General features: G+C 39.6%; 1 protein-coding gene across 1 annotated transcript; it reads left to right on the top strand.

Moving 5' to 3' along the window:
* The first annotated feature begins 2,646 nt into the window (after positions 1–2,646).
* Positions 2,647–5,420, top strand: LOC104112444 (polyubiquitin-like). The gene is made up of 2 exons (XM_009622374.4): positions 2,647–2,786; positions 3,688–5,420. Exon 2 carries the CDS (start codon positions 3,688–3,690, stop codon positions 5,287–5,289), a length of 1,602 nt encoding a protein of 533 aa, XP_009620669.2. The 5' UTR covers positions 2,647–2,786; the 3' UTR covers positions 5,290–5,420.
* The last annotated feature ends 7,478 nt before the right edge of the window (positions 5,421–12,898 follow it).

Below are 12,898 nucleotides of genomic sequence, written 5' to 3'. Positions count from 1 at the left end.
TCTTCGATCCAAATATAATTTAAGGATTATCCATATTCTCTGATACTTTCAAAGTATTTGTTCAAGATGACAGAGTCTCGTGCTGATAACGTGTTATAAAATAAAGACTGTAAAGTAAAGACAAGTATAGAGAGAAACTGATATATTATTCAAACTTCAAACTTCTGTACGTAATGAACTGAAATCTCCTCTATTTATAGAAGAAAGGAAGCTGTTGTGTAAGCTGCTTTTGCAAGCTGCTACTGTACCCGATATAGATAATCTTCTATCGGGGTAATGTTTATCCATAACGGAGTACCGAAAGGATAAGCTCATTGTACCATATATAGATAATCTTCTACCGGAGTACCGAAAGGAGAAGCTTCTTCGGGAGGCTTATTTCCAATAGAGTACTAAATAGATAAACATATTTACGGCAGAGTCTCATATAGATAAGCTTTTTCAGGAAGCTTATTTACAATGGATTACTAAATGAACATCCATAATATAATATATTTATAACAGACGGGAGGTATATTAGGAGTAATAAAAAAATACCTCCCACTCCGAAATGGGAAAAGAATGGGGTAACGATTATAATCCTTAGCTGGCAACTAGGGGTGTATAAATTGAACTGAAAAATCGCACCAAAGCGAAAAGTCAAACCAAACCGATTAAAAAATCCGATTAGGTTTGGTTTGATTTGGTTTGGTATTGAGTAAAAAAAAAAAAACCCAATTAAACCGACATATAAATATATAATTTTTATATATATTTTTAAGATTTTATATAGAATTTTCTTTAAAAAATATCTAGAAATATTTGGGATTCTCTTACGGGGTATAATATTTAATAAAATATGAAGTGCTCCATATTTATTAACCTTAAATAATGGGTTGTGTGATCATTTCATATCAAGTGTTACTGAAATGCGTCAATCTCTTTATTCTTCCATATTCATATATCAAGATCTATCTATTAAATTCTTATGTCTTTTTCGAATTTGAAGTGGTTATTATTATTTAGGTATAATATTGATTTTTATGTTTAATTACTAAATACGATTAACCTTGAAAGTGTACATCAACGAAAAATTATTGTCAGACGACTAAAAATATAACTATCATGTGTGACTAATTAGATTCTCCCATAAGAATATTTAATATATAATATGTTTGTCAATTTTTTTAAATTTTACTAAACATATATTTACTTATAAAAAATTGAACAAAGTAAGATTGAAACAATATCTAAGTAACAAAAACCCGAAAAACCCCGTCAAAATCGAACTAATCCAAACTGATATAGTTGGTTTGTTTGGTTTTGATAATAACCGAGCAACTCGGTCCATGCACACTCCTGACAACTACTCCTACTATTATTTAATTAGTCAATTTTATTTATTATTCGGTTGGCAGTGCATTATAGAATGGCGTAATGGCCTCATAAACACTCGTAGTTGTTCGCGTTTGTCATTCCGGTCCCTATACTCAATAACATTTCATCTAGACACTTATAATTATTCAAAATTGCTATTTTAAACCCCTCTGACCATTGACCAAGTTTATGTGGCAACTTAATTACTGAACTGGACAAAATACATGTATTTCACGCGTGTAAGGAGCGTGAGCATAAAAATTTAAACCAAAAATTATTAAAATAAGGAAAACGGAAAAGAAAAATAGAAGAATCAAATTAGAAGAAAGAAAAAATGGTCAAAGATTGCTTTTCTCTCACATATGTTCTGCTTGCCCTGCGCCGCCCCCTTCCCCCACCCTTACCCCCACCCCCTCCCAAATCCCATTTTTCTCTATCTCACTCCCTTCTCCACGATACTCCTCCTCCCCCATTTTAATCCAAAACTCACTGCAACAGCCCTCCCCACCACCTTTTCATCTACCAGTGACATCCCTCATCGCCACAGAAAAGTAATTTCCACGGCAACCACTAGAGATAGATAATTGGACCATTTCTATTGGGGGTAGGGGGGTATTAGGCGATAGTGGGTGGTATTACATTTCAGAATTTCAGATCTCGGTAACCTTTCAATTGAAATAACTGTGGCCATTAAATTTAATGGATGTTAAGATTGTATCCATAATTTTTTTTTTGGTGTCTTGCTTTATGAAGACAATGAACAGAAAGTGAAAAAAAGCTAAAGATGTGATTTTTTTTTCCTTAAGAGGATTTTGAAATTCTTCATTGATAACGTAGAGACTGATACATAGTGGGTTTTTCGGCCGGTGATGTTGTTTGTTGTTCTATATCTCTGGTCCGTTCGTTGTTTTTGTTTTGTGCGAGGAGACCAGCTACAATTGTTGAAGGGGGAGGCGGAAGCAGAAGAAAAGAAGGCATAAAAATGAATCTTGGATATATTGAAAAAATAATATTTTATAAAATAAATAATCATATGGTTTAATTTAGGTGAGGTGTATCTGATATGTTCTCTGGGTCAACTCGAGTAAGCAACACGTAGTGTCAAAAGTGCTTAAAACATATGTTTTGATCTGATTGAAACTTTATACAGTAGGAGGACCGAAATGTAAAAACTTTACGGTAGAAGCGTGGGGTATTCTGCCTTATAGAATCGCTTAAATTAATGGTTTACCTAAACCTATCCAAAAGTGGATCCCCCCCACTCCGTTATTTACAAGGAGAAGGTAGGCCATCACGTCCTATATAAAGGGACCCTTCTATTCTAATCTTCCTCACTTCTCGTTCTTCTCTCTATAATATATTTGTTCTGCTTTTCCTTCTCTAAGAAGCTCTCTTCTCTCTCTCGTTTGATTCCCAACAACCTTTTCAAGGTACAATTTTCTCCTTTTCTAGTTTTCTTCTTCAAATTCTCTTTCTTCTTTTGTTTTCCTTTATGTATGTTGTATATCTGATTATTTGTTTCAGATCTGTTAGTTTCGATCTGATCTTAGCACGGATCTGATCTGTTGTCAATTTTTTACCTTTCGTGAATTTGTTTAATCTCTGTTTCTGTTAAATATATTGATCCGGTCGATTGAAAATTACAGAATTTACTTGCTTGTCTTTATTCTCGTTGTCTTTGTTGAGCGCTATGTATTGGCCTTTTATTAGATCTAAGTTTTAATCGGTGATGTTATATTCCTGCGTCTTTTATTGATCTAGATCTAATTATTTCATTATTAGCAATCCTTGTGGTAAACTATCTTTTAGTCAATTAGTGCTTGTGTTTATATGTGAAAAAGCTGCTTTTTTAATTACTCTGTTTATATCAAGCCTTGGTAGATAGAGTTATCTGGTACCTGTTGCTGGTGGGAGGTGTCAGGTATCCCGTGGAATTAGTCGAGGTGCGCGCAAGCTGGCCCGCACACCACGGATATCAAAAAAAAAAAAATTACTCTGTTTACCTATAACATCATATATGAAATTATGAGGACGAGGGATTGAATTGGCTTATAGACCTATGTGGTATGATATATGACTTGTGTTTGAATCTAACCTTATTTTAATACTCCTCTCTTTGTAAATTTTGGGTTATTACTTCATGCTGTTATGTAGATCTCACGTAAATCAATCAATTTTTATGTTTATGCACTCTCTCGATATCTATATCCATGTGTTAAGGAATTGGTTCATGCTATGTGTTCTTATGTGCGTGGTTTTTATTTCCCTTACCTATATTTTTAAAAATTAGTATTTCCTTTTGTCTAATGCTTTTCTTTTGATTAAATATAGATGCAAATCTTTGTAAAGACCCTCACTGGCAAAACCATCACCCTCGAGGTTGAGAGTTCAGACACTATCGACAATGTTAAGGCAAAGATCCAAGATAAGGAAGGAATTCCTCCAGATCAGCAAAGGTTGATCTTTGCTGGAAAGCAGTTAGAGGATGGCCGAACTCTTGCTGACTACAATATCCAAAAGGAGTCTACCCTCCACCTTGTCCTTCGTCTGCGTGGTGGTATGCAGATCTTTGTAAAAACTTTAACTGGGAAGACTATCACTCTCGAGGTTGAGAGCTCAGACACAATTGATAATGTTAAGGCAAAGATTCAGGACAAGGAAGGCATTCCTCCGGATCAGCAAAGGTTGATCTTTGCTGGAAAGCAACTTGAGGATGGTCGTACCCTTGCTGACTACAACATCCAAAAGGAGTCCACCCTCCACCTTGTTCTCCGTTTACGTGGTGGTATGCAGATCTTTGTAAAAACTTTGACAGGAAAGACTATTACACTTGAGGTTGAGAGTTCCGATACAATTGACAATGTCAAAGCTAAAATCCAGGATAAAGAAGGCATTCCTCCAGATCAGCAGAGGTTGATCTTCGCTGGAAAGCAACTTGAGGATGGTCGTACCCTTGCTGACTACAATATTCAGAAGGAATCCACTCTCCATCTGGTGCTGAGGCTGAGGGGTGGTATGCAAATCTTTGTGAAAACCTTGACTGGGAAAACTATTACTCTTGAAGTCGAGAGCTCGGACACCATCGACAATGTAAAGGCAAAGATTCAAGATAAGGAAGGGATTCCACCTGACCAGCAGAGGCTTATTTTTGCTGGGAAGCAGCTTGAAGATGGAAGGACACTAGCTGATTACAATATCCAGAAGGAATCCACCCTCCATCTGGTGCTGAGGCTGAGGGGTGGTATGCAAATCTTTGTGAAGACATTAACAGGGAAAACCATTACCCTTGAGGTTGAGAGCTCGGACACCATCGACAATGTCAAGGCTAAAATTCAAGATAAGGAAGGGATCCCACCTGACCAGCAGAGGTTGATTTTTGCTGGTAAACAGCTTGAGGATGGAAGGACTTTAGCTGATTATAACATCCAGAAGGAATCAACCCTCCATTTGGTGCTGCGCCTGAGGGGTGGTATGCAGATCTTTGTGAAGACATTGACAGGGAAAACTATCACCCTTGAGGTTGAGAGTTCCGACACCATCGACAATGTCAAGGCTAAAATTCAAGATAAGGAAGGGATCCCACCTGACCAGCAGAGGTTGATTTTTGCTGGGAAGCAACTTGAGGATGGGAGGACTCTTGCTGATTATAACATCCAGAAAGAGTCCACACTCCATTTGGTGCTCCGATTGAGAGGAGGGATGCAGATTTTTGTCAAGACTTTGACTGGGAAGACGATCACCCTGGAGGTTGAGAGCTCGGATACCATTGACAATGTGAAGGCAAAGATTCAGGACAAGGAGGGTATTCCACCAGACCAGCAGAGGCTGATTTTTGCTGGTAAGCAGCTGGAGGATGGTCGTACCCTTGCTGATTATAACATTCAGAAAGAATCAACTCTTCACCTGGTTCTTCGTCTCCGTGGTGGCTTTTGAGAATTTAGTGTTGTGGCTCTTGGAACTATTGAAAAATGTTTTTAAACTTGTGTGATTTGCGTTGATGTTCGCTTGTTTTTATCCTGTTTGAACACTCGTTTCTTTAATAAATTTAGCTTGGCTTGAATCAATCTTTGATTATGGTCTTGCAACGTTATGCCATAATGGTATCTCTAGGTCCTTCATTCAGAATTGTGTTAAGTCAGATAATAACCAAGTGCCTTTGGGTCTATTAACTAATCCTACTCTACTCGTTTGCCATTTTATAGCTCCAAATCCTATATATGCTAAAGCACGTAAAATTAGTAAGTTTGTGTTAGCTTTTCTACTAGCTATTGACGAAGTTATTGTTCAATTTGTAACCTGCCTAGATATCGTCGAAGTATCTTTCTCCCTCCTGACCAAAACAAAAACTCTTTTTTATTAGCTATTGACGAAGTTATTGTTCAATTTGTAACCTACTCCGAGTCAATTGTTTTGTTTTTAGTTTTATGCCTCTTTTTTTTTTACACATGAGAGATTTATTTTTACACGTAAGAGTGATTTACACATAAAAGATCTAAAAAAGTCATTTTCTTAAATTCAAAATTGTAAAGAGTACAAATAGCACTACAATCAACTGGTACAAAAGGCACGATTGTTAGGACCAATCTACTCAATCTTCAAAGAACATTGTTTTTGGCATGTATACGTATTCTAGGGATATCTAATTAAGAGTTGGAAGTTAAGGGGCACAAAGAAGATGAAGAGCCTGGCGGTGTATGTGGAGGCTTTAAACGAATGACTGTCGATCCAGATAATTTGAAGGAAAACATGGATATCTCAAGACCTGAAAAAGAAAAAGTAGATAGCTTGATGAGATTGCAATATGTTTCTCCTCTCCGTTACATTTTATCTGATTTCATTTGAGTGGATACGAAATTTAAGAAAAAATAAAGTATTAGTATTATGCTTGTGATATTAAACATGCCATAGCATTTGTGCGGCGGCTATAAAAATATGTCATTAAGATTAATATGAGAATTTTAAGTTAAAAGTATTTTCAATATTTACTAAGGGATCATTTTTGTGAAACAAAATTTAAGAAAATAAGGTTATATTATATAAACTGAAACAGATGGAGTACTAAGTCGCGAATTAGAAAGTGTCTTATGATCTATAGAAGTAGAGTTAGGAAGGACCGTAGAAAAAAGAAATTCAAAGAAGATGGGACGAATTACAATTAAACAATTCGATGTTTCTTCCTCCCTTCAAAATCGAGCATCATATACGTACTTCATTGGACGTAGTTTTTGGCAGTTAAAATCGTTTCAGGTAAGTCATGAATGTATTCTATTTTCAAGGTGAGCCATTTGAAAGGAAAAATCTCACAATTGAATAATTCAAGAACCAGATTGAAGCATTGTCCTTTTCTTAAGGACTAGTCTACCACTAATTCTCCTTTCCGCACCAACTATATAATGCCCAACCAAAATGATCTCAATTCATCAAAAGATCAAAAGTTATCAAAGAATATATATATAATCTTCCTAAAAATACAACTCATTTTCCGATCTCTCTTTCTTCCACAAGCTAAGCTAGGAGGAAAGAGGGCAAATAAATCTAAATTTTAGGTTACTATTTGATTTATATCCGCTCTAGTTTTGGCTTTGACAAACAATTTCAATTAAAGATGGCAAAGGAAACTAGAAATATACGTTCTTGGGTAGAGGTTGTTCCAGCCCTCATAACATATCGACGAAAACCTTCACATACATCTGGATTAGAGACCATCAGAGAAGAGATCAACGAGGGGTTTGACGATGACACATAATGTATCTTCTATGTAAAAATTCATCACCTTGGAGCAACGGTAAAGTTGTATCCGTGTGACCTATAAGTCACTGGTTCGAACTATGCGAGCAGCCACTAATACTTGCATCAGGGTAGGATGTTTACGTCACACCCGCTGGGTACGGTCCTTCCCCGAGCCCTACATGAATGCAGGATTTTTTGGTGCACCGGTCCGCTCTTTTTTTATTGTCAAGTGTAGTGAAGCTAATCTCTTTTTACAAAATGTGTATACATTCTGAAAGTAGCTCTTAATTAGCTTTGGTCGATGTAAGATTGAAGTTTTTGGCCCCAGCTGAAGAATCGGAGAATATTTTAGCTAGAGGGATTAATGTATATTTTGCTTTTTATTAGCTTTTCGTTGTTTCATATATGCAGTGAACTAACAATGCTTTAGATTATGAATAGAGTTTAATGGTATTATTTAGAACTTAGAATCATTGCTATCAAATAATCTGATGAGGATAACAACTTGAAGTTTTTGCCACTTAATTTTAAAAACCATACAACTGGTGAGTTTGTTATAGCTGAAAATGTTTTTCTTATAAAACATGTTCTAGTTTAATTACTTGAATAGTTGAATTATTTTTCCAAGGGAATTTCTTTATTTCTGTAAAAGGAAGGAATAATTTCCTTCATCTGTAAAAGTTAATTACTTTACACATTTAAACTTAAATGCCATTGCTATTGTTGACTAGTAGGCAAGTTACACATTTGACCTTGTATACGGTCGAAATAGATTTCAGCCTTGGCATGTCCGATCGAGTTCGAAGGGTGATGTATCGAAGTAAGATCCCGAAGGGGGACGAACTAACCTCGAACCCGGGGAGGCCGGTCCGTGTCGAGATCGATATCATAATCAAACTCGAATAAGAATCGAACCATGATGCAGGGTAGACCTATCGTGCTGATAATCCAGAGACCAACCAACATTGACCTGGAATCAATTCGAGGGCTCGAACCAGGATCGGGCTCGAACCAAGATCACAAGTTCGAGCCGAAATCAAGCTCAAATCAAAATCGAGGATTCTAAGCAAGATCGAGCTCGCAGACAAAAGCCGTTGCAATCCCACTAGAGAGAATCTTGGCAGAAATTATGGAAAAGCTGACTTATCATGGGTCTTCCACTGAATATTTATTTTATTATGCTTGGAGCCGAATCCCTCCACTATAAAAGGGCTTGGTTATCATTTCTGTAGGACAAGTTTTTGAGACTTACATTGTAATAAAAGTACTATATTCTTCTACAGTAAAGAATCGCTCTTTCAGTTTCTTAGATTGATTCTATTTGTCGAATCCTAAGGTTCATTGTTCTTGATAACCTTATCTAAATTGCATTCTCTCCAATCTACATTTACATTTTATTTATCCTTGCATTTTGTATCAAGTTACGCCACATATCCTCGGAACTGCGTATAAATTCAACTCTATCCATTTTTCGGGTAAACAGTTTGGTGCCCACCGTGGGGCCGAGGATAACAGTGGTCATTTGATACAAATCTGAAAAAATACGCCATTGTGCTTTGCACTTATTTTCGAAAACATCTTGAATTTCGGGTCAGCTATGAATAACCACCGATCGAATGGCTTCACCGATCGATTACGAAGCCGGCCTTCAAGATGAAACCAACAACTTGGCAACCGAGGCTCGAATCGAAGTACCCGAAATTCGAGCCGAATTACCATTAGATGTCAATTCACAAATAGCTTTGGACGCGAACTAGCGTTCCGAATCGGAAAGAAGTATTCGGGGCGGTACTCGATCCGTAGCCCGAGACATCCAAAACCCAGGGAAAATCGGGGCCAGCTTACGTATGATCTTCGAGATGCTGCAAGCCCAACAAGTAGCGATAGCTCAGCTACAGAGTCAAACTCGCGCACAAAGCATGCCGGTTTCCAATCCACTTCGAGAAGTCACCCCCAGAACAGAGCGTGCCATAGTGAAATCTAACGAGCAAGAATTGGGGACTACTCCCGGAATTACTAAATTGCTCGAGGAACTCACAAAACGAGTCGAAGCCAACGACAAGAGGGTGAAAACGTACAATGCTAGGGTCGACCAAATCCCGGAGGCTCCACCAACGATAAAGGGGCTTGATTCAAAAAAATTCATATAAAAGCCTTTTCCGTCGAGTGCGGCACCGAAGCCAATCCCCAAAAAAATTCCGTATGCCCGAAATTCCCAAATATAACGGTACGACTAATCCTAACGAACATGTCACCTCTTACACATGTGCCATAAAAGGCAACGATTTGGAAGACGATGAGATCGAATCCGTGCTGTTGAAAAAGTTCGGGGAGTCCCTCTCGAAAGGAGCTATGATCTGGTACCACAATTTACTGCCGAATTCCATCGATTCTTTTGCCATGTTAGCAGATTCATTCGTAAAGGCACGTGCTGGTGCCATAAAGGTTGCAACGAGGAAATCGGACCTCTTCAAAGTAAAGCAAAGGCAGGATGAAATGCTGAGGGAATTCGTATCCCGATTTCAAATGGAACGCATGGAATTACCCCCGGTCACAGACGACTGGGCCGTACAAGCCTTCACCCAAGGGTTGAACGAACTAAGTTCGACAGCATCACATCGGCTGAAATAAAATTTGATCGAGTATCCAGCGGTAACTTGGGCAGATGTGCACAACCGATATCAATCGAAAATTAGGGTCGAGGATGATCAGTCGGGAGCCCCGTACAGACCCATTCATCAGAACAGGATAGTTATTAATCAAAAGCAGATCGACAGAGAACAAAGGTCGAATAGAGACCGATATCGACCGTACGTCGCAGATCGGGTGAACAACGGTTCAGCACGCAACACAGTTCGGAACAATCGAAGGATTAATCGAGGACAAAATTCTCAGGGGCTTATGAGTAAGAGCGGCTTCGATAAATATGCCGATCCTATAGAAGCACCTCGATTATCAGAATATAACTTCAGTGTTGGTGCATCCGCTCTCATGTCGGCCATCGGACGCATCAAAGATACTAAATGGCCTCGACCAATGCAGACTGATCCTGCCCGAAGAAATCCCAATCAAACGTGCGAATATCATGGTACCTATGGCCACAGAATGGAAGATTGCAAGCAACTAAGAGAGGAAATAGCTTGCTTATTTAACAAAGGGCACCTTCGGGAGTTTCTGAGTGATAGGGCAAAGAGCCATTTTAGAAGTAGAGATTTCAGCAAGCAAAATGAGAAAGAAGAACCGCAGCACGTCATCCACATGATCATCGGCGGCATCGATACCCCTCAGGGACCAATGCTTAAACGCACTAAAATATCGATGGTGAGGGAAAAGCGATCTCGGACTCAAGATTATGCACCCATGGGGACTCTGTCCGTTGATGATGAAGATGCGGAGGGGGTCATCCAACCTCACAGCGACGCACTGGTAATATCCGTACTCGTGAATAAAACTAAAATTAAGCGTGTGTTAATCGATCCAGGTAGATCGGCCAACATCATCCGATTGAAGGTAGTGGAGCAGCTCGGCCTACAGGATCAGATTGTACCCGCAACTCTGGTCCTAAACGGGTTCAATATGGCATGCGAAACCACCAAAGGTGAGATAGTCCTACCAATAAATGTGGCCGGAACCATCCAGGAAATAAAGTTTCACGTGATCGAAGGCGATATGAGATATAACGCCCTTTTCGGAAGGCCATGGATCCACAACATGAGAGCTGTGCCTTTGACCCTACACCAGGCCCTCAAATTCCCAATGTCGAGAGGTGTCAAAATGGTGTACGGAGAACAACCAGCCGCGAAAGAAATGTTCGCCGTCGACGAAGCTAAACCAGTGTCCTCACTTTCGCCGATAAAAGGATCAGGCCCGGAAGGAGAACGGGACACCAAATAGCAATCACAGACATCGGCTTCAACCCAGCCAGACAACCAGAAAATCGAAGAGGATGGTGATCAAAGGGTCCCTCGATCTTTCATGATTCCCGATGACTCCGAAGCCACAAAATCAACGATCGAGGAGCTAGAGCAAGTCATATTAATCGAGCACTGGCCCGAGCGAAAGGTATACTTGGGAACGGGGTTGAGCCCTGAACTCAGGAAGAAACTCGTTCAATTTCTTATCGATAACATCGATTGTTTTGCCTGGTCCCATTTAGATATAACAGGGATCCCGCCGGACATAACGACGCATCAGCTAAGTTTGGACCCCAGGTTCAGACCGGTGAAGCAAAAGAGAAGACCCCAGTCTGATAGAAAGCACGCATTCATAAAGGAAGAGGTAACCAAGCTTCTCAAAATAGGGTCCATTCGGGAGGTGAAATATCTCGAATGGTTAGCCAACGTAGTTGTAGTCCCTAAAAAAGGGAACAAACTTAGAATGTGCATGGACTATAAGGATTTGAACAAAGCATGCCCCAAAGATTCCTTTCCGCTGCCCAATATCGATCGCATGATCGATGCTACGGCCGGCCACGAGATCCTCACTTTTCTCGATGCCTATTCCGGGTATAATCAAATCCAGATGAACCCGGAGGACCAGGAAAAGACTTCATTTGTCACCAAATATGGAACGTATTGTTATAATGTGATACCCTTCGGGCTAAAAAACGCAGGGGCTACTTACCAATGCCTAGTAAATAAAATGTTCGAAGAACAAATAGGAAAATTAATAGAAGTTTATATTGATGACATGTTAGTTAACTCCCTGCACGCAGAGGACCATTTAACTCATTTGCAGGAAACGTTCAAGATTTTAAGGAAATACAACATGAAGCTCAACCCCGAGAAATATGCTTTCGGGGTCGGTTCGGGAAAGTTCCTCAGCTTCATGGTGTCACATTGGGGAATAGAGATTAACCCCGATAAAATCAAGGCCATCGAAGACATCGTTGTTGTAGACAGCGTGAAGGCCGTACAAAGGCTAACAGGTCGGATTGCCGCCTTAAGCCGGTTCATCTCAAGATCTTCTGATCAAAGTCATAAATTTTTCTCTCTACTTAAAAAGAAGAACGATTTTTCTTGGACCCAGGAGTGCCAACAAGAATTAGAAGAACTAAAGCGATATCTATCAAGCCCACTACTACTTCACACTCCAAAAACAGACGAGAAACTTTATTTGTGCTTGGCAGTATCGGAAGTCGCCGTAAGCGGTGTCCTAGTTCGAGAAGAGCAAGGTACGCAATTCCTCATTTATTATACGAGTCGAACCTTAGGAGAGGCGAGAACTAGATATCCGCTCCTAAAAAAATCACTTGCACTGATAAGCCCCTCAAGAAAGTTAAGGCCGTACTTTCAATGTCATCCCATATGTATATTGTCCACTTACCCGCTTCGTAATATTTTGCACAAACCCGAGTTATCAGGCCGACTGGCCAAATGGGCTGTCGAACTCAGTGGGTACGATATCGAATATCAACCCCGCATGGCCATCAAGTCTCAAATTTTAGCAAACTTCGTGGTCGATTTCACACCAACCCTCGTACCCGAAGTCGAAAAAGAACTGTTGAAATCAGGTACATCATCAGGGGTATGGATCCTTTTTACGGACGGGGCTTCGAACTTAAAAGGGTCCGGGCTGGGCATAGTTTTGAAAACCACCCACGGATAGCACTATTAGGCAATCTATTAAAACTATCAGGTTGACTAACAACGAGGCCAGTGTGAAGCCATGATTGCAGGTCTTGAGCTAGCTAGAAACTTGGGAGCAGAAGTCATTGAAGCCAATTGCGACTCCTTGCTGGTGGTGAGTCAAGTAAACAAAACCTTCGAAGTTCGAGAAGGTAGAATGCAAAGGTATTTAGATAAACTGCTTG

The sequence above is a fragment of the Nicotiana tomentosiformis genome, chromosome 2 (assembly GCF_000390325.3).
Source record: "Nicotiana tomentosiformis chromosome 2, ASM39032v3, whole genome shotgun sequence".
Lineage (NCBI taxonomy): Eukaryota > Viridiplantae > Streptophyta > Magnoliopsida > Solanales > Solanaceae > Nicotiana > Nicotiana tomentosiformis.
The sequence above is the reverse complement of the archived record's forward strand: the minus strand, read 5'-3'. Positions and strand labels throughout refer to the sequence as shown.